Source organism: Pygocentrus nattereri, chromosome 10 (genome assembly GCF_015220715.1).
Source record: "Pygocentrus nattereri isolate fPygNat1 chromosome 10, fPygNat1.pri, whole genome shotgun sequence".
NCBI lineage: Eukaryota > Metazoa > Chordata > Actinopteri > Characiformes > Serrasalmidae > Pygocentrus > Pygocentrus nattereri.
In genome coordinates this window covers 16,875,927-16,898,555 of record NC_051220.1, presented here as the reverse complement: position 1 = coordinate 16,898,555, position 22,629 = coordinate 16,875,927, and the positions used below count along the sequence as shown (strand labels likewise).

General features: G+C 39.1%; 2 protein-coding genes across 2 annotated transcripts in view; one reads left to right on the top strand and one right to left on the bottom strand.

Annotated features, from left to right (window-relative positions):
• Positions 1 to 1,260: 1,260 nt before the first annotated feature.
• On the bottom strand, positions 1,261 to 7,292 carry LOC108430668 (actin, alpha skeletal muscle 2-like). The gene is made up of 9 exons (XM_017703298.2): positions 7,188 to 7,292; positions 6,102 to 6,249; positions 5,102 to 5,230; positions 4,818 to 4,928; positions 4,618 to 4,702; positions 3,529 to 3,690; positions 2,836 to 3,027; positions 2,499 to 2,680; positions 1,261 to 1,492 (listed from the first exon to the last, which is right to left on the bottom strand). The coding sequence occupies exons 2-9, from the start codon at positions 6,228 to 6,230 to the stop codon at positions 1,349 to 1,351; spliced, it is 1,134 nt and encodes a 377-aa protein (XP_017558787.1). The 5' UTR covers positions 6,231 to 6,249; positions 7,188 to 7,292; the 3' UTR covers positions 1,261 to 1,348.
• Positions 7,293 to 13,113: 5,821 nt separating this feature from the next.
• eif2ak4 (eukaryotic translation initiation factor 2 alpha kinase 4) overlaps positions 13,114 to 22,629 on the top strand; it is a 48,439-nt gene continuing 38,923 nt past the window's right edge. The window contains exons 1-9 of the mRNA XM_017703299.2: positions 13,114 to 13,512; positions 13,644 to 13,759; positions 16,146 to 16,248; positions 16,812 to 16,985; positions 17,224 to 17,304; positions 18,410 to 18,552; positions 19,047 to 19,147; positions 19,295 to 19,452; positions 20,673 to 21,208. Coding sequence (XP_017558788.1) covers positions 13,384 to 13,512; positions 13,644 to 13,759; positions 16,146 to 16,248; positions 16,812 to 16,985; positions 17,224 to 17,304; positions 18,410 to 18,552; positions 19,047 to 19,147; positions 19,295 to 19,452; positions 20,673 to 21,208 — 1,541 coding nt within the window. The 5' untranslated portion in view covers positions 13,114 to 13,383. The remainder of the gene's footprint in view (positions 13,513 to 13,643; positions 13,760 to 16,145; positions 16,249 to 16,811; positions 16,986 to 17,223; positions 17,305 to 18,409; positions 18,553 to 19,046; positions 19,148 to 19,294; positions 19,453 to 20,672; positions 21,209 to 22,629) is intronic.

Below are 22,629 nucleotides of genomic sequence, written 5' to 3'. Positions count from 1 at the left end.
TTCTATCTCACTACCTATAAAAACAAGATTCATTTTCATTCATTCAAAATACAACAAGAAACTAAGCATAATCCTGCCTTTCCAAATTTCATTTTGAAAACTGTAGAAATTAGGTGTTAAGCAATAACATATAACATAACATACAGCAGTCCAGGCCGCTTTTATGTTGTGCTTTGTGCATGTAGATCAAATAAATATATAAAGTGAAGTTATTTAAATAGATTGTATAACAATTACAATACAAATGTTATTTTATTCATTTGAACAGTTGAACAATTAAACAATTTAAGATAAGCACATTTGACTAATAAAAAAGTTGAAAATGTTACAGGAAAGACCAGTTTGGAAGCTAAAACAGCCACATTGGTAGAAAATATATTTTAAATAAATAAATAAAACTTCAGCTATCTTGTGCACTTGAGTTTATGCAGTTTTAATGGCAGATATCTTTGCAACACAATAAACAGTGGTCTTCAGAGAATATCTCGCTGTAAGGTAATAGCATAAAATGCTTTAAGAGAAAGAGTTTTTATACTCCAGATGTAGAAATTTTAAATGAGGGGGCTCTGGAGGTTCTGAGCTAAATGGTTCCCATACCATCATCTCAGATGTAGACTTTACTCTCTCAATGATTTGAAAAGACCATGAAGATAACACAATTGCCCAAATGCCTATGATCTACATTAACCAGATTCTTGTACCCTTTCTTTTTATGTAGAATGTCTATGCAGAACTGGTAACAATTTATTCTGCCATTTACTGGCAAATGTTGGTGAGAAACCCATACTATTGCAGGTTTCCCTGAATAGTATTTCTCTTTCCTCTTGCCTTGTAGTTGTACTGCTGAACATTGCACAGTGTAAACAGGAAGGTTCTGTACACCTGCAGTGGTTCACTAATGCAAAGTTACTTCCATTTTTTTATTTTGTTTATAATACCTCTTCAGTAAAGACTAACTTTGTAATACTACAGATGATAAAATGTAGCTGAATTAGTTTGATAAATCACACTAGGGATTTTTTACTTTTGGTCTATCCACCTTTTTCCTTGCCATTATAATATAGACAGATGTTGTATTCAAACTGGAATGTGGTCATGGGTTCCTGTTTCATTGTACCCAGGAAAATGAGGTCATGCTGAAACATATCCTATATGGCGTTAAGTCCAATGTTAAAATTCACAATTTGCTGTATCACGTTCAAGAAATATTAGTTGTTTAACCAAAGAACAAGCAAAAAAAAAAAAGAAAATGACACCTGCTATTATAATGATCCACTTTTATTACAACAGGACATGTATATACATTAAAAGACAATACAAATGTATGATTGAAAGGAGGTTTGCTGGCTTAGAAGCACTTCCTGTGGACAATAGAGGGGCCTGCCTCATCATACTCTTGCTTGGTGATCCACATCTGCTGGAAGGTGGACAGAGAGGCCAGGATAGAGCCACCGATCCAGACGGAGTACTTACGCTCAGGGGGAGCAATGATCTGGGGGAAAAGAAGGTTTTGTTGGTTTCAGATATTGTGGATAAATGACACACTTCAGCAATGATCAGTGGTGGATGAAGTACACAAGTCATGTACATGAGTTAAAGTAGAGATACCAGGGTAAAATATTACTCCAGTAAAAGCAGAAGTTCCTCCCTTTAGACCTCCACTTCAGTAAAAGTACAAAAATACTTGCCTTCAAATGTACTTAAGTATCGAAGGTAAAAGTACTAAAAGATTAATTATGACTCTAATGTCCTATTACCATTTTTATAAGAAGACTGTTGCATCATTTTAGGTGAAAATACTCCAGTGTCACTCAGTCTTTTAATAGAATGTCATTAATTAGTGACACTGATGTCTATCAAAATTATCATAGGCATAAAACACTGAAGACAAGCAATTTCCATTACGTAGAACCAAGTGGCCATGAAATGACTTTTTACAAACAATCGAAGTTTCAGTTTAAGATTTACTTGCAACTTAATTACAAGTTTAAGTTTAATAAAAACATATGAGTTTTCCTTTACTCTATTGCATCTGTAGGTCTCTGTTCCTAACCATAAACTAGCCAAAATGAATTTACTATAAAATGAAAGTGTTTGTATAAATTCAGAAAAAAGACAAAATCACAACAAAATGTGTGCAGATTTAGTGGAGTAAAAAAATAAGATATTTGACTTTGAAATGTAGTGGAGTGAAAGTAAAAAGTTGCCCAAATGGAAGTACTTCAGTAAAGTACAGATACATGAAAAAACTAGTTAAGTACAGTAACTAATTACATTTACTTTGTTACTGTCCTCCACTGGCTCTGATTTGATGGGTGTAATAATCTCTTTTCTCTCACTCAGTTAATGGGCTAGTTAGCATAAGCTGACTAGCATCACTAGTTAGTATTATAAGCATGATAGCATATTTATTGCTTGCCACACTAGCACTTTAGTATGAAATATGCCCTTAATGACTGGACTAATTTGCCAACATGATATCAAACTAAGGCCCTTACCTTGATTTTCATGGTGCTGGGAGCCAGAGCTGTGATCTCCTTCTGCATACGGTCAGCAATACCAGGGTACATGGTGGTACCTCCAGAGAGGACGTTGTTGGCGTACAGGTCCTTGCGGATGTCAATGTCACACTTCATGATGCTGTTGTAGGCAGTCTCATGGATGCCAGCAGACTCCATACCTGAGGTTTGAGGAGAATTGAGTCAAGAAGCGTGGAGCAAGAATATACGACTAGACGTGATGGATGGTGACCATCACCATCTTCGTACTAGTTGGCACGCAATTCCTCAATTTGCAGATTATTTCTTGTGTATTTAACTGAGAGTTGTGGCTCACCAATGAAGGAAGGCTGGAAGAGGGTCTCGGGGCAGCGGAAACGCTCGTTACCAATGGTGATCACCTGGCCATCGGGAAGCTCATAGCTCTTCTCCAGGGAGGAGGAGGAGGCAGCAGTGGCCATCTCGTTCTCGAAGTCCAGAGCCACATAGCACAGCTTCTCCTTGATGTCACGCACAATCTCACGCTCAGCTAAGAGGAGCAAGTTTGAGAGAATATGTGAAACAAATGTACTGTGGGAAAACCTTCAAAACATTCCCAACACAGCATTGTGGTAACTTAAACTGTTGCTCTGTGGGTAGTCCAGTGGGCTAAGAACCTGTTTCAGCTGAGTAATAATACTAATGCCATTATTCCCTTGATCTATGCACTTAATGGGGTACACTGTCAGAAAAAAAGATTGTGCCCTCAAAGGTACAACAAAGGTTTTAAGGCCCAATTATTTACCTAAAATAAATATTTTTACCAGGGTAAATGTACGTACTTGTATCAATAAAAAAGGCTAGAGACAAGGCAGGGTGTGTGGAGTCAATATAACTTAAAAATACATAATCACAATGGATTATGGTACAATTAATTACCCTAACTAAAGGTACTGAAGATGTACTCTTGAGGGTACCACCCCAGAGACATACAGATGTACAGTCTCTAAGGGAGTCTGCTAACTGTCTTTGTTTTGGTATAATGACTTACCGGTTGTGACGAAAGAGTAGCCTCTCTCAGTCAGGATCTTCATCAGGTAGTCAGTCAGGTCACGACCAGCCAGATCCAGACGCATGATGGCGTGGGGAAGAGCATAACCCTCATAGATGGGGACGTTGTGGGTCACACCATCACCGGAGTCCAGCACAATACCTGCAGAGGGCAGTCTTCAGTCAGAAACGTCTGTTGCAATTTAAAAGTCTCTCAGAATATGTGGCACGTCGTAAATGAACGATGCTGATGACATCAGTGGCCATAGGTGGAGTGTTTACCTCAGCAAGTTAGCGATTACTGCTAATCCACAACAATGTACCAGGTGTTTATCTTGCTGCCTGGCAAATAAACTGCATTGCATGCTTGATTGGGCTATGTATAACTCAACAGAGAGTTTTCAGTTTCCTCAGGACCTAAAATGTTCTCAGTTTCTCTGGATGCTAAAACGTATTTCCCTGGATGCTCTATAGCACATATGGAATTGGATTCTAACACATATATGCAACCTTCCCAATATAGTATGTGGTGTAGCTTCACATTGCTTTCAGTTATTGAAGGAATATATGCCACTATGACCTACCAGTATTCCTTGACCTGACTCACTTAATTTTAGGATAAATTCTAAAAATATATATTACTATTTATATATATATATATATATGTACTGTGCGAGAGTTTTAGGCATCTAAGCAAACTTTTAAAACAATCAACCTCAGCAGTGAGTTTATCACAATATACATTAGAATAAAGTCATATTCATAATTCAAATAAACATAAAACAATAAAGAGTAACAAGAATTTCTTGGATCCATATTTTCCTTGACACCTTCACAGCCACCACAGAGACTTGTTAATATCATCAATTCATTAATCATTCATTAATCATTAATTTTCTATAAATTTTGCTTATTCAAATATTAACAATTTTCTTAGCAAATAAACACAAACTACACAAATAAAAAGATTTTAAAAATGTGTCTTGGGTGCCTAAGACTTTCGCACAGTACTGTATAACTGTATAATATATATAATTCGATCGATTTATGTAGTATGTCAATCTGAAGATGCATTAGTGATAATACTGACCAGTGGTACGGCCGGAGGCGTACAGGGACAGGACAGCCTGGATGGCCACATACATGGCAGGGACGTTGAAGGTCTCGAACATGATCTGCAAGAGGAGATTAGATGATGTTAGTGTTGTTAGTGCAACTGAGGTAATACCTCAGAGGCCATTAAGGGACAAAGAGTAACAGAGTGCAAAGGGGTCTTGGAGGTCTGAGTACCTGGGTCATCTTCTCCCTGTTGGCCTTGGGGTTGAGGGGAGCCTCAGTGAGCAGAGTGGGGTGCTCCTCGGGGGCCACACGGAGCTCATTGTAAAAGGTGTGGTGCCAAATCTGAAGGGAAATATTAAGCAAGTCCATTAAAGGGTCTGTATATGAAAGTGTATTATTGTATTATACTTGCTTAGAATAAATTTGATATTTCCCTTCACTCTTAACCTATAACTTATATAAGAGTTGAGCTATAACAGTGCATAGTAAAGTGAAAGAGGGATCTGTTTACACACCTTCTCCATGTCGTCCCAGTTGGTGATGATGCCGTGCTCGACGGGGTACTTCAGAGTCAGGATACCCCTCTTGCTCTGGGCCTCATCACCGACGTAGCTGTCTTTCTGACCCATACCCACCATCACACCCTGTGAGAGAAAGAGAACTAATGTTAAAGCGAGACTACGTCTGTAATCAAAAATGACCTTCAGGGGTGCACTACACAGAGGCATTTTGGTCTATTGTTTTTATTCTTAACACAAATGAAGTACTTTGTTATTTATTATTAGTGCAGTCAGAGTTGAAAGAAGTATATAAATTCATCACTCATGTAAAATACTTTATTCATCTATATAAAAATTGCAGATAAACGCATCAACTGATGTGTCAATTAGCTTTTTATACGAAATATAGAGCTGGCTCTATAATGGAGTGAATGAAAGTCAGAAGCCTTTAGAAAGGGTAATCAACTGGAGATACTTGAAGACTATAGTTAAGTTTACTTATGAAGTTACTATATTCCATTACTTCCCAACTCTGAATGCAGTCATACACTACCATTCAAAAGTTTGGTCACCATTTTAAAGTTTGAAAGCAATTTTACTGCAGATAAATATGAAGTGAATATGTTGAATAAAGTGAATATGTTGTGATGCTATCACCCTATAGCTTTGGTTTCAAGTTAGTTGTATAAAGCTGTAAAAAATGAAACGTTAGATGTGTCCAGAATGATGAACAGAGCTGTAGATGATTTCACAATGGCTGAGAAAACTGTATAACACTGAGAAGGAAGTTATACTAATTAATATCCAGAATTTTTAACTTTTCTATAACCTTTTGATGTCTAGCTTGTAGTATTTCAATTAACACTCTATTATTACTAAGTTTCTAGTAAATAAAATAGTAGCATTTATTAACATAACATAGTAGTCCAAACTTTTCATTAATGCTGTATGCATAAATTTTTTTTTTTAATCTTCTAGCCGTTGTGGAAGGCTTATATCACTGAGGTTGGCACACCTGGTGGCGGGGCCTTCCAACAATGGAAGGGAAGACAGCACGTGGAGCGTCATCTCCGGCAAATCCAGCCTTGACCAAGCCAGAGCCGTTGTCGCACACAAGGGCGGTGGTCTCCTCGTCGTCACACATGGTTGGTTTCTGTGATGGTCTGGAGTGGTGGAAATCACATGGTTGTTAAAAAAGATTGACACATCCAGGTGGTGGTGCAAATAGAAGGTTTTTGTGTATTGCATGCATAACTGGCAACAATTAAATTCTTAAAATGCTGCACTCATCTCACTTGTGCTTACATCTTATTTCTATATCTTACTTATGTCTTATTTAACAGTCTTATATCTCATTTAGATTTCTTGTTGCTGTTCTATGTCACACTGCAGATGCACAAGATATACTCCTTATACTCCTCTTGAATGCCTCAAGCCTCCCTAAAGGTTACTGAAACTGTATCTCCATTGGCAAAGTGTTTCAAGAGACCTCCAGCCTGTTAATGTAGAGCCAAAAAAGGGGCTACAGTTTAGCCTGGTGGTCTATTTTAAGTCCCTTACCTCCTGCTGTTAGAAGCCCATATGGGTTCTTATTTCTCATTACCCTCTATCGGAGCTTGGGCCCTGTCCAGGATCAGTTCAGGTTGCAGCTGCTGTCACATTGCAACACCTCAGTTTACAGCATGGCTTCTTGCCCTCTAACTCATACCAGCTTCATTCATGAGATGCTGTGATGTACTAAGTAAATATGTAATGTTAGTACAACCTATCTAGTTCCTGTCTGCTTTTAGCATAACCAATAAGCATGAACTCAGAGACGATGGCTACATCTTAGTCTTCCAAAGTCATCCTTGTTGAAGTCCTACTGAAAGTATAGTAGCCCTTCCTCTGGACGAGATAATACCAACAGCAAGCGAAGAAACTTGTCACTGATGCTTCAGATCTATGCCATTCCAAATGCCCCGACTTGTTCTTTCACAGAACAGGCAAAAACTAGTCATCTCATCTCAGCAGTCCTATTAGTCCCAAGTAAAAATTCATCTGAGGACCTTACCAACCTCCATGCTTTCTTCCATAGGAAACAATAGTAGTATACACTCACCAAGTTGTATCGCACGACTGATGCTTCCACTGGGACGAAGTGGTGGAGGGAAGACTTCTCCTTAAATAAGACTCTGGCTAAGGGGGCTGGGGCGGAGCATTGAGTTCACAGAAGCCCAAATAAGAGCACTCGAAAAAAGAGATAAAAACCCACCCGCAATGTTTCTCTCTTGATGGGCTGAAGCAATTGGATCCTTCCAAAATGGAGCTGCACTTCCTTGGAAATAGCAGCTCCCCCAGTAATAAAAATCTAATTGGATGCCAAGTGCTTTACTTAGCTTAGCTTAATGTTCGTGAGATTTTATGGTGCCACCGTGATGTGTACAGTGCATGTTTTCACATACAACCTTACCTAATTTTAATGCAGAGGTTCTAGTGCAACCAGTTTCTTCACGTATTGAATAAAGGGGTGTTATTCTGCTTGGTTACAGTTCAGGATTTGTTCTGTGAAACAGAATTCCACCACCCCATGCAAAAAAGTGCATTTAATTCAATCCATTTCATTTTGTTTGGCTCTTTTTTTTGCCTGAAATTGATTTGTAGAAATCCAGAGGCCTAATATGTAAGCCAAAGACCACAGTGCGAGACAAACTTCCTAAGAGGCATGAAGAAGAAACCTGGAGCTGAACCAAGACTCAAAAGGAATCTATTCTCCTTTGGGCTGCACCATATAGCAGAATTAAGATGTAATTCAGATAGTGAACAGCATTATTAAATGATTTCTCCTTAAATGGACACTCATGGATATGGGCCTTGACATGAATAGAGAAGGTTCACCACTCTGTTATCAGGGCAGGGCCACATGAAATGACAATCTACTTTCTCTGTGCTAAGTGCATAAGGAGAGAGACATTCAAGACCCCATACTCAGACGGTATACTGTATATGTCAGTAGGCCAACTTACTGGCATGTGGGCTGGAGCCCTAAACATGGAGAAAAGCGTGGGCTGTGAGGGATGGGGGAGAGTAAAACACCAGCTTAGCTCCCTCCCCTCTCCCTGATTCCTGACTGGCTGGGCTGTAACAGTAGCTAGATCTTGATTGGCTGAATTCTCTCCTTGTAGGGTCATAGTGGGAAACAGGTGTTGTAAATGTGCACACACTTAATGTAGCGTAGAAATGAGTGTGAGAACAGGCCTCCTTATTAGTGTCGACCCTTACAACATTTAATTCAGCTCCCCTACAAGGACATTTCAGGTTTCTACTGTCAGTAGAGGCTCTGTGATGGTCTGATAAATATGATCCTGCCAAAGCCATTAAGCTCTATCTTGAGTCGGTCAGTCAACCAGGGATGTATAGACCTCCTTCACATGGACTGCTTTTGAGCTGTGCAGGAAAGGCACTTTATTGGTTAATAGTAATCTACAAACACCTTAATTTACTCTAGTTATATTAGTGTTGTTATGCTACCATTGTAGAACAGCTGGAACATTACAGGAATACATAATATACATGTGCACATTCAACCACACAACAGTAAAGTTGTTAAGGTCAACTGTATATCATGTAAGCTCTGTGTATGTCTGTAGTTTTCCCTAATATTCACTGCCATTTAAAAGTTTGGAATGAGCCCCATTCTGTAATATCTTCCCAAACTTTTTTTCTTAAATGTGTTTCTGCGAAAAGTCCTAAGAAAATATTTATATCAGATTCATGACGTGTTCTTAAACTGCAGAATTGTTTGCACCTTTGTGCTCTGGAGTGTGTGTAGATTCTGTTCTCTGTTCTCTGTGACCTAAGAACAAATGCCAAACAAGAAAATATTGGAATGTCAGAGTCTTCATGAAAACTATGTAAGCAGGTTAAAAGGAGAAATTTCTTCTCTAGAGCGGTTAGTGAACGAGTACCAATGTTTTCAATAACATAAAACCAATCTGGATTAAGACAAGTGTCTTGTGCAGCTTTTACTCATTAGTAGGAAGAAAGTAAGCTGTAGGTTTGAAAAAAAAGCCATACAGGATTCTAAAATGAGCAGGAAAGCTGTGTAGCATAACAACGTTACAATAAAATGAATGTTCAAAATTCATTGTATTTAAAAGATCAGATTTCTTGGTAAATAAGTAACTCAAAATAGATAATCAGAGAATAGAATAATTTAGTACATTCTTGTTTCCATTGAAAAATACCTTTAGGTGAATAGTCTGTAACTTTTGAATTCACATTGTGTTTAATTTAACTAATATTGTATATAAAATAACAAGAAGCGTTATTATGGTAAGTGATTTTGTCTGTGCTAAATGCTAAACAATCTATCTATCTATCGATCGATTGAAAGATGCTGTTAAATGTGCTATCTGCTGCTCGACATGAGATCATTAGCTGAGCAAAAACCCTAGAAGAAAATAACAGGGTGAATAGCCTGTGCTTTGCCAGCGTAAAGTGAACTGTTATGTGTCTCTTTTTAACTTTTCAGGGGATCTAAGTAACCTCAATCATATCATTTTAATGCATGGAAAACACAGAATTAAGACTTGATTAATTTTGCCTGAAAAAGTTTGATAAATGATAAACAGAGCAAAACTATACAAGTAAAGAAAAAAATAAGTAGATAAAAAGATCATGAGGGTATTTCACAAAGCACGATTTCTGAGCCAGCCCACAGCCGAGGGCTGTCCAACCAGAACCTCCCTCAGTTCTGTTCTATTGGACAGTCTTGACTTCAGGCTTAAGTTATCTGGCGAGACTGAGAATTCCTGCTTTGTGACACACCCACTAGGTAAAACATTGAATTCATGCTGAAAACAACGAACAAAGCATCTAGATAGCTAAACAAATAACCAAAATGAATAAATAAATCAGGTAAGATTTAAATACCTAAATAAACATAGTACCTAAATAAGACAGATGAACACAATAAACAACTATATAATCTGTATTATATAGAAATATAATCCTTAAGCAATGAAATTGTCTATATAAATAAAACAATCTAATAAATACAAATAAAATAACCAACATTATGTGTTTTAGTGGTATCAGTTTTACTTTCCTGATTCATTTGCACACAAAGTCAGCAGTGATATCTTCATAAGATACTTTTCTTTGAGTATCCTGATTCACAAACACGCAACAAGAAAACTACATAGCCCCTTGTGAGGCCCCTTGTGGCTCTCAGGACACCTACACTGTTGACTGCTGATGGTCCTGAGGCTAATTATGGATTTAACACGTTAAACATCTGAGTGGAAGTGTTAGTGCTTATAATATGGCTAATATGTACTTGAATGAGCTACTTGAATATCTTGTCTGGTCAGCCATTCTTGGTCATAAACCCTGGACCATTTGTATTGGGGATGAGTGCCACTTAGTGTCAGTACTATTGTACTACATTTACTTACATTTGTACCACCTTGAAGCAATTTGAATGCACGCTACAAATATGGATTTTCTACTGAAAGACTACACTGCAATCTGCAGAAAGTCTTTACTATACGTTTTATTAGACCTGAAAAAAAAGAAAAAGAGCACAGATTCATCCAGTAACACAGAATACATCAAACACTTTGAGAGAAGAAGGAAGAAAAGAAAAAAGTAGTAGAAGAAAACATAACAAGGCAAAAAGTGTGATTTAGAAACGTTCTAATAACGCTATTATAATGGTTGAACATTGACTAAAAATCTTTATGAAAAGAAAAATAATTTAGCTGAGAGACAAACTAGTGGCAAAAAAACCCTTACAGTCCAGAGGACGCAACAGTGAGAGGAACATTAAAGCCTCAAGACTCAAAAAGAGAAATCAGTTACATGTACTTAGTTTAACTGATGTGTACCCTCTCTGAGCTTTTTCAAACTACTACACGTTTACTTATCCTAGTGTATTAGGTAGATGGTGCAGTGGTGTGCTTGGTATTGCTGCCACCTCAAAGCAAGAAGGGTCTGGGTTCTATCCCCCAGCTGGGTGACCTGGGTTCATTCTGTGTGGAATTTGTATGCTCTTCACACATGTGGGACAGTCCAAAGACAGGTGGTCAGGCCAACTGGACTTCCTAAATTGCCCCTAGGTGTGAATATGTATGTTTGTGTGTCTGCCCAGTGATGGACTGATGACCTGTCTGCCTTCCACCCAATGAGCTCTGTAATAGGCTCCAGCACCCCCACGACCCTGGAGACTAAGTGACTTTTTTATGGTCGTGCTTCTCCTTTTGGGGAGACCAAAAGTATCTCACACAAAAAAAGAACAGAGGCAACAAATTCTAGTTGCTTTGCTGATAGATGCTGAAATAAGCAGTTGTAGTTCTATTGCTCAGTGCTTTTTTCAATTTTTGACTTGATCCTTTTTTACTTACATTGTTTCTTACAATGCTACTTTTATTTCAACCTGAGTTGCTAAAGGGGAGCTCCACCAAATTTTCAAGATTTCTAAATAATGAAATGATTAAGACATAAACAAAGCTGTTCAGACTGGTCTGATGTGAAATGCTCTGATCCTAGAGAAACTGCCTGAGTCTGAATTGTTCACAGTGGTGGTGATAGGAATCAGACATCTAAAGAGTTCAATGCTTTTAAAAGCTCTTTTGCAGAAAGTAATTACATTAAAGGGTTATGAATGTGTTGACTGATGCCTGAGACATTGTTTTATGATAGGTCTGTGATCAAGCTTTGACCTAAAACGTCATGTTAATCCTTTTTATTTTAATCCATTCATGCTGGGGGTTACATGCAGGGCATTGTGAGGCAAAATAGTCCTTAAAGAAAATGTATTTTCTCAAATTTCCACATTATTTTACCTTCATCAGCATTACAAATATACACTCAGAAGACATGGATAGGTTCACTGGTGGTTTTGGATAGAAAATATAATGGCTATACTTGTGCTGTAGACATGGTGACACCAGGTTCCTATCACCACCACTGTAAAGGAGACTGAGTCTATAAGTTTCTCCACAGCAAACCATTTTACATCAAACCACTATTAATGACTTTGTTTGTATCGCAATGATGGAATTAAGCAAAACTTTTGAACAACTGGTGGACTAAGAGAATGGTCATTCTGCCATTGTGGACCAAATGGGGTTACAGCTGACTGTAACGCTAATGATAAAATGACTAAAATCATTCATTTTCTAAAATCCACTGCCACCTAGTTTCAACGTCACATTATAGAAAATTACAAATATTACAGTCATACCCCCCCCCCCACCCCCGATTTGGAAATCACAGTATTTCATGAGTGACACCACTGACACAACTGTTTTGCGACACTTGAAGCTGACAGTGTTTAGCCAAATTCATGAGAGAACGAAAAGTCACTTCACTAACCATGGATTTGTCACTGGTTGCCTTTGTTGTGTATTTATTTGACTACTTTTTTAAATAAATATGTACTTTCCTGATCTGTAACACCACTGACAAAAAATCATGCAAAGAAAAAAAAACGGATATATTCAAAAACATTGTGACAAACAATATACATCTAAAATTGAAAAGCAAGGATCAAATTTGTTGTTTAGCAAATAAATAAATAAACAAACACTAAAAAGAACAAAGAGCCGCCGTATTCCTCTTTCTGATCGGTGTTTTGAGCTGGTCTCCCCTTCAATACCGTAAGTTCCAACATCAGATTCACTCACTGAAACGAAGCCGAAAGTCTGCCTATTCGCCAGCCTCGTTTCTAATCTTCCCGTTCCACCTTAAATGGTGCCGAAGTTACTTTTGGGCACCATTAGGTTGTCCAGCAGAGCCTGGGGGTCCTTTTAAGGTGGAACGGGAAAATTCGAGGTAGAAAGCTGGCGACTACGAAGCTGACTTCAGCCTCTTCTTACTGAACCGAGTCCACTGTACATGGAGGAGCTGAAGATAACACGGACTAATCTTTAATCTTACTAATTTTAATCTTTAATCTCTAAAATTATCTGGAGGCTTTAATTTTCGGTAGAAGTGCACTTCTTTACGTAGAGGCGCATGAAAACGTACTCTCCTACGTCATCACTGAGACGGGCTGACATGGCGACTTGCTGATCTCCAGCGTGCGGGGGGTTTGTTGTGGCCGCGAGTCGCTTCTCCATAAGTTTCATTTGACTAGATTTAAAGCCGATATGCGGCTGTATATCAAATGTTTCACGTGTCCTTTTGTTGAAGAAGAGGTTAGCTTACGAATACAGTAATACACAGCAGAGCTTGGAGTGAAAACTTTGCCTCCGCCGGTTTGTTTTGAGAGGGGTGTGAGGGGAGATATGCTATGAGTGCTCTGCAGCAGAATGAGCGCTGCTCCTGACTCTCCACATGGAAACGAAGACTACTTCATCCAGCAGGAAAACGAGCTCGAAGCGCTTGCCTCAATATTCGGAGATGATTTTAAGGACATCCGGCCTCAACATCCGTGGAAGGTGGGACTAAGAAGGCCAAGCTTTAGCAGACTGACGGTAGTGTCAGATAGCACGCTAACGTTAGCTAGTCGCAGATTGGACTCTGTTCTCCTTTCGTTTAACTACATTTAACTTTTTCCTTCCACTTGCAGATTAAATGTCCTCCGGAGATGTACCTGTATTTGAGACCCAAAGGGCTGAGTTATGGCCAAGAGTGTTACGTGACCGTGGACTTGCAGGTCAAATGTCCACCAACATATCCTGATGTGTAAGTTTCATGAGCTACATCTTCTGCACGTCAGGTAGTTAGTAGTAGTGTTGATCACAGATCATGATGCACAAGTCTGTTTTTACTCTTAAATGTCTCCCTTGTTACGTAGCTGTAGTTTGTGCTTTGTTTTCTAGGTTCTGTCTGTTGTTGCCATTAAGCCTCTGTCATATGCAGACAGGTGACCGATGAAAAACCAACATAATGTGTTCTAGTAAGTTGCCACGATGAGCAGCCGGAACACATTGATCTAGATTGTATGAGTCTCCACAAGTGTACTGTAGAGATTGAACAACATTCTTTCAAAAAAGATTGTCCCTCAGTTGAAATTTTGGTAGGTGTTCAACTGATTTGAGATCTGGTGACTGTGAAGGGCGTAGCATGTGATGTGTGTCATTTTCATACCCTTTAAACCATCCAGTGTTTGCATCCTGCAATAAATACTCCAATCCAGTTTGGATTGTTTCATCGTAACATCATTTTTCCGCTTATTTGTAGAATTTTTCATTCAGTTTGTCTCCTGTCTGCAGTGTCAATACTAGTAGTCTTCTCCTTGGATAATTCTAACGTATTGTACGCAGTCAGGCATAACATTATGACCTTGTTTCTACACTCATTTTATCAGCTCCACTTACTACATAGGTGCATTTTGTAGTTGTACAGTTACAGACTGTAGTCCATCTGTTTCTCTGCTTTGTTAGCTCCCTTTTACCCTGTTCTTCCGTGGTCAGGACCCCCATGGACCCTCCCAGATCTGGTACTGTTTGGGTGGTGGATCATTCTCAGATCTGCAGTAACACTGATGTGGTGGTGGTGTGTTAGTGTGTGTTGTGCTGGCCTGAGTGGATCAGACACAGCAGTGCTGCTGGAGTTTTAAACACCTCAATGTCACAGTTGGACTGAGAATAGTCCACCAACCAAAAATATCCAGCCAACAGCGTCCTGTGACTGCTGATGAAGGACTTGAGGATGAGCAACACAAATTGCAGCAGCAGATGAGCTATCGTCTCTGACTTTACATCTGCAATTGGACTGACAAAGTAGGAGTGTCTAATAGTGTGGACAGTGAGTGGACACAGTGTTTAAAACTCCAACAAGACTGCTGTGTCTGATCCACTGATACCAGCGCAACACACCACCACCACATTGATATGGCAAAATGTAATACTTTTTTTTGTTTTGTTTTTTTCTTCACTGCACAATACATATTACAGTATTACAATTTTTTTGAGCTAGCAATTTGGAACAGAAGCAGTACTGTTTGAAAAAGCTAGACGTTCAAAATAATGGCATAATAATTTAGTTAGACGGTGTGGCTCCAATAGCTGAGTAAAAAGTAGAGCTTTTGCTAGAAATGTACTTGAGCAGAAGTTTTATATTTTTAACCCACCTCTGTCCATCTTTTCTAAATGTTGACCTGTAACTGCAGAAAAAGAATACAAAAAAGTTTCTAAAGGTGTTCACAGTATTGAACATAACTTAAAACATAACATAAAAGTGTGTTTATTTACAATTCTCTGTTGCTAATTGTCGATATGCCTGCAAAAGCAAAAGTATTTTTTGAGTATTACAGTAAAGTCGTATCTTTTTGACTTCTGATAGGTCAACATAACATTTTTCACAAATTTGTTTTACTGAAGCAAATCTTATCTCAATCTAGGAATCATACCTTACAGTATTTTATTCCCACTTACAAAATCTTAACCTACTCGATCCAAGTTGACATTCAACTGTCATGTTTGTTACCAAGCAACTGATGAGAGGTGCGAAGCTGAAATGTAAACAGGCAGTTAAAATAATGCACTTACTGTTAGACAGCTTGCTAAAGAATGTTACTTCTTTTTGTTAAAACAGAGGTTAGGACACAAGTGGTGTCTTGAAGTTAGGACCGTATATAAGAATTTTTATATGTTTAGGATGCTTCTGTAATAATGTCTGCTTATTTGTAGTTAGGATAAGATTATGAATTTCAGATCTGTTGTTCTTTAATAGCTATTGTCCTAAATTTACCGTCCCAGCCTCCTATTTTCCTGAATGGTGAATGACCTATAAGCCTACAAATATGATGCATTACTTATAAACTGAAAGCCACTACAACATTTCAAAAAGGTAAAAAAAAACTTTGAAACCCCTACAATCATTTGGTAGCATTTGTCTCTACATACACAAAATATGTCCTTTTGTTATCAGGTTGTGGCTACTACACATGCACATTTCTCCACATATGCCTTCACCAACTGAGCAGTTGGTTGTTTTTATTGAAGGGCAAGACTTTCTATAGAACAGATTGCATTTTGAGCATTAAGGGCTATCCCATTCATACTTCAACATGTGATTTTCTACTTATTTTTTCAAAAATTTCTTTCCATACACTTTTTTTCCGCAGGCCTCCAGAGCTTGAGCTGAAAAACACCAAAGGTCTCTCCAATGACAAGCTTCAGAAACTCCAGACTGAGCTCACCAAACTGGCCTTGGATAGATGTGGTGAGGTGAGTTGTACACACCCAAAGGCAAGACTGCAAATCTGGTCCCTGGCTGTTCTGTGTGGTCACTGTGGAATCTGAGATTCACCTTCATGCATTGTTAGGCTGAACCTCCAAAATGTGTTTCCTCTTCTGCCGTTTTACCTGTATTGGTTCTCAACCTATTTCTTGAGGCCCAACTTTTTTGCTATGTTGCAGGTCGCAACACTTGTCGTAATCAAACCATTAAAGGAATGGTTCTGCAATAATCTGCTTATCTCAGATGTTGTCAATCAGCCAGATTTTGAGTCCTCAGTTCAGAGCTAGAGCTGTGAGGCTAGCTTTACTACCAAACTCATGGAGTAAATTTGTACTCAAATCTTTTATCCTTAAAACTTGTCTTTACCTGCTTTGCCTGTTACATCTAGGTCTTCATGAAGGTCGCACAGACTTGATTTAAGACACCGTCTGACTTGCTCCGAACTAAGAAAATGAGCAAAACTTCATATAGCTCAATTGTGTAGCTTGTTTCTTGTGCATGGCATCATTGGGTGCAGTTTAAGCCTCTCTTTCTTGTTTTCCATTTCTAGGTGATGATCTATGAGCTAGCAGACTTTGTGCAGGGTTTTCTGACAGAGCACAATGTTCCTCCTTCTCGCTCCTTCCATGAGGAGATGCTGAAGAATCAACAGCGGCAGCAGGAGAGACTGGCCTTGGAGGAGCAGCAGAGGATTGACCAGCGCCGCAAAAAGGAGGAGCAGATGGTACATCATTGCTCCATCAGTGATGTTAATGCATGGATTTTTATGCATTATACCTTTGACAAGGGCACTGCAAAAAGTTATAGCAGGTCAAACACTTGGTATTGTCTTTTTACTGAATATTGTTTACAGTAATTTTGTAGTGCAAGCTTGTCCACAGGTATCGAACGTCTTCTGCTTTACTAAGAAATGTAACTGTGCATTAACACATTATCTAATCATTGTTGTAATATATGAACAGCAAAATGAAATCCTTGCTGAAATCCAGAGACGAGAAGAGGAGAGACGAGAGGAGAGGAGGAAGAAAGAAATGGCCAAGCTGGTAAGATGTTCTGTTTTTATGTGTCTTTTTACTGCTTATTACTTTTACGTCTTATGTTAATTGGAATTTGAAAAATTTTGCTGTAGAGCATTGCAGAGCTTGGAATGTGAGAACATCTTAGATAGTCAGGCCGCAAGTAGATTATCGCCTTACTGTGATAATCAGTGTGGTTCTGAATGGGGTGATTACTAATGTCAAAATATTTTTCAGCAAAAAGTGGTAAAGTGACAAACAGTAATTGTAGTGGAGATGTGTCAAAGAGAAGTTAAAATGGGTGCGAAACATTGACCATCATTAAGTTAGCTTACTTCACACAGGTTGTGTAATTTTATTTTAATTGTGTGACCGTTTCTCCCAGCAAGAATCGCTGTTTTGCAGTGTCACACTTGATGTGTCAGACTTGCTGACTGCCAGACTAGCTGGCAGAAGTAAGTTATTAAGTTCAGATTTCAGGAACTTTAAAGTAACTGAATGCACTAACTTTAAGGACGCTTTCACTTCTACCTGTTAAACTTCAGTTTTTACCCTAGTTCTATTTGCTGCTGGCGGGAACGCATTTTTATGATGGTCCAAACCAAATTTGGTGCTTCAGAGCATACTGAAGCACATCAGTGCTGTACTCTCAGCATGGTCTGCATGTTGTAATGCAAGGGTAGGTGTTTGACTTTGGCACATGAATTGCATTCAGTTGTAAAGAAGCAGATATCAACTTATGCTCATTATTATTGCTGGGCTTGTGCTACATGTAGATCTTAAGTATTTCTGTTTTCTTATGTTCATGGTTGCAAATGTCAGGGTACAGATCACTTGTTTACTTGCTTCTGAACAATATACAACCACCCATACATGTGATTTTGGTGTACTTTAGCCATTGTAGTCTGAAACCAGCCAGATCACATTAAACCGATTTGTACTTTCATGCTCTCAAACGTATGCTTAAGGCAAAATGTTGTATTCATTATATAGTGTACCTGATGGTACTACATGCTTATCTTTCTGTACATTTCTTATAAATTGTTGTAAAACTATCCTCTAAGAAGTGACCTGTGGTCTTTAAATAATCACTCACACAAGCTTATGATGCTAAAAACTAAATCTGTTGCAGGAACGTTTGGAGACTGAGGTGCAACCTACTGTAGGAAGCCCAACTATGAACAGTGCCACTTCCCCTGGACCTCCCATTGAGAGTTTTGAGCACAAAAAGGTTGTATCTAACAGGCGTCGGACCACGTCCAACAGCAGACACAGGTACAGACATGAATCCATTTAATGCCTAATGCGTCCAGTGTAAAATCTGAGAGTGCTCATATTTATTTATTTTAAGTTTGGCTGATCTGTAGTGCTATTTTATTATGTAAGTAGCTTAAGCTTGCTAAATAAATGTGTGCTGTATTTGAAAGCTGCCAAAATATCCAGTTACCTCTTACTTTCGATGTAGAACGTTCTTTGAATTTTATGTCATTCAAAGAGGGTTTTTTTTTTTTTATTCTGTTGTTGCTTGTTAAACATGTAATATTGCTATTTATATTTGTTGCATGTTGCTCTTTTTTTTTTTTTTTTTTTAGCAAAAAGTACTAGAAATGTGATCCTTCGTTTCTAATCAGTGCATTTAATTTAGCTCATAGTGTGATCTGCAGCTAAAGATCAAAAGAACAACCCCTTGTAAAATCTGTGCATCCACTGGGCAGTGATTCTGGTAATGTGGTAGCTACATTGCCTCTTTTTTTCCCTTCTTTGGTCAGGCGAGACACTTACAGTGAAGATAGCCCATGTCTTCATGAAGTCCTTCACTTCAGTAGTACTGCCATGGGAGAGGTCATTGTTCACAGAGGGAGATGTATAGGTAAGGTTTTTCATTCAAATACCGATACTATGCACTAAATCACACTGATCATTAGCATAATGACCATGGTGGTCCTAATAAAATCACTCTGAGCAACTATCACTGCGGAGTTTTATTCATAGGTGCATATGTATTTCTGTGTCTTAGGTGAGAGTGAGAGACTGGGCCGGAGTGTTTATCATGCCCTCAATGCTGCATCTGGAGAGTTTGCTGTTGTGTACGAGTGGATTCTTCGCTGGAGCAAAAAGATTGGCAAGTTCTTTACCAGCCAGGAGAAGGAGAAGATCGAGAAGTGCAAAAAGCAGGTGAGGTGTAGGCTGTATTCTAAATCCTTGCATCACAGGCTGAGGTGAGGTTTTCTCAAATATGGTATTTCTGTCTTGATGGCTCAGTCTTTGTTGCTAGTAGTGGGTGATATGGCAAAAACTAATCCACTGTCCATCACACATTGCTGGAATTTAGGGAATATTAGTCATTCAAACTGTCAATACCAGCTAGTCTGCAGCTTGTTGCACGCACAAACCTCAAGAATGCTGTTTGATGCAGCTGATCAAGTCAGACAGTACTAGAGTAAGCAGAAAGACTCTGGTGTCCATGTTAACTAGAGCTAACTCTAAAAGACTGGTTCTTGCTGTATGCCCGCTGATTCTGATTCTAAAACAAAGTGGACTGCTTCAGATGCAGTGGATTAGGCAGTGGGAGGTGATCAAGGAACTGCAGTGTTTTTCTTTTTGTTTGATGCGTGACAAACATTCATGTCTCAGACACTTGGTCATATATGTTAATGCAGGCGTGGTCTGCACTGTTTGTACATTGCATAATCTGTGGTTATTTGTGGCAAATTGGTTTAACAAACTCATACCTGAGGAAGACTTTGTCAGTACACTGGATGAACCACTGTACCACTACTACTTTTTGTAGTGAACCATATCTGTAATTAATGTAAATACACATCTGTCCTGAAAGAACCTGACTGCACTCATTTTCCATATCAAAAATGTCTGCGGTTGTGGACTGCAAAAAAGATCATATTTGCACGACAGTCCATCGTTGCACTAGTGAAAAACTTGCACAAGAGCATCATTAGATGATGACCTGAATCTCCTGTAGGAAGATCCGATTTGAAAGGTTTATTTTTCATGCAGCTCTGAACCAAATTGCTGCATGCTATTTGGATTTGAATTTCGATTAAAGCCAGGTTAGGCCGAATGGTTAATTTACTCATCTCGCACGTGGGAGAGCAGGGTTCAGTTCCAGTGCAGAGAAGCAAATTTGTAACTGTTTGTGCTGGTAATGTAATGACATCTCTCTGGCGCTGTGTGTATGAGGTAATTGGATCTATTCTGACCCAAACATGTGTTCATTGCGGAAACTATAAATAACGATAACGATTTATAAATAACGATAAAAATACAATTTGTCGTACAGCCCTAATAGTAACAGTAACTAAACTGAGTTTATGAATTTTGCAAATGGTCAGAAACTTCATCCTGCTGCCCTTTTTTCCTTTGTCCATTCCTTTTAGATTCATGGTGCTGAGAGTGAGCTGAACTCTCTGCTGAAGCTGGACCACCCCAACCTGGTACGCTACCAAGCCCTGAGCTGTGCTGAGCGCGAAGACTGCTTGGTGGTCAGTCTCCTGGCTGAGTATGTGCCGGGCAGCAGCCTGGCCCACAGCCTGTCCACCAGCACTCCAGTGCCTGTAGATCAACTTCGCCACCACGCCACCCAGCTTGTTGCTGCCTTTAACTACCTCCACTCAAACTCAGTGGTCCACAAGCAGCTCACAGCCTCATCCGTGCTTCTGGATCCGCAGGGCAACATCAGGCTGACGGACTACAGCCTGACCAAACGGTTAACTGATGTTTGCAAGGAGGACGTTTTCGAGCAGGCTCACGTTCGCTTCAGTGAGGATGCAATACCCACACGGACGGGAAAGAAAGGGGACATCTGGAGCCTTGGTCTTCTTCTTTTGGCACTTTGTCAGGGACGGGAGGTCAAGGAATACCCAGTTACTGTCCCTTCCAGCCTTCCCACTGACCTTCAGGACTTCCTCAAGAAGTAGGTCCTAAATTTGGAACATTCTACCTGGCCTGGGACTTGGACTGGCCATTCGTACTACTAGTTTAGCATGTAACATGAACAAAAATTGACTGAATTATGAACAAAAAATTTGATCTCCTGTATTGCTGACAGTTATAGTGATGAACACGCAACAGTGCTTAGACTTCGTATTCAATTGAAGATGCATTTAGACTTGGCTAACTTCTTATCAGAAATGTCTCGTTTACTTCAGGGTGTAAATTCTGAGTGTGTTAAATAATGATTTTTGAGTATCTGTGCTGGCCTGGATGGAAGATTTATGGATAAATCATTGCTGGTATCCCTGTTTAGTAATGTCAAAGGGTTTTACCAGGGTCATTTTCCCCCTCAGGTTCAGTTGAACTGTAGAAGGGAAGGGGGAGTGATTTTTTTTTTTTTTTTTTTTGGTATAGATTTAAGTGCTTAAGTGTTGGTTCTGTTGTCAGGAGGTGGATAAATGTGAAAACTTCTAGCAACAGTTGTTAAATGCTTTGCTGCGCTGCTGACTAAGAGAGGATTTAGTTAGCTTTAGCGGTTAACAGCTCTTTTCACCACAAACCAGGTTTTATTCTGACTAACAGAAGCTATTCTGACGCAAGTATAGATGATAATGGTTCAGATGTGAGGAAGTCGAGTGGCTGGTTGGAGAAACACAGCTGAAATTAAGCCTGTTCAGTGGTGTTTAGATGCATAGCCTCCTAGCTAGGCCTACAGATCTATACACCACAGAGCAGGTTTGATTATATCTCCTCTACTGATAGAAATGTAGAGAATCTCTTCTTGCTGCAGCTGTTTGACAAAACTACAGTATTACAGGTATTAAAACAATATGATGCACAACCGTCAGTGGCATGCTTTGGAACGTTCTGTATTAGTCCTGTCTGCTAGGCAGTGCATGGCTGGACGTTAGAAGTCTGTGTTTCTTTTTATGTCAGCTTTTCTAAGCTGTACACTGTAATGCAGAGAGAGGTGGTTTGTGTCTGTTTCTGTAAATATGCGTTTACTCTTGCTTTGCCCTTCAGTGAGAGCTGCACTGCAGGTGTGTTTGCTTTAATGATGCTGAGTGTGCTGTTTTTTGGTAAAGGGCTGGTTTGTATATGTGTTTGTTCTGCCCTGGGCTACTCCCAGAGGCACATTAAAGCAACAATCAGACATCATGCAAACAGGAGGGCTTTTAAAAGACAGGTCAGCACAGGTTCAGCCAAATTTTTGGGTGAATTTAGTACTGGGGCAACAACTTCAGGAGTTGTTTCCAGCAACTACAGGATACAATATGGTTCAAGAGGTTTTGCAATACCACAGGACGTAGAACAGTACACAAGATATATAGTATCTCACAAAAGTGAGTGCACCCCTCACATTTATGCAAATATTTTTTATAGTAGTATAGATTTATTGTT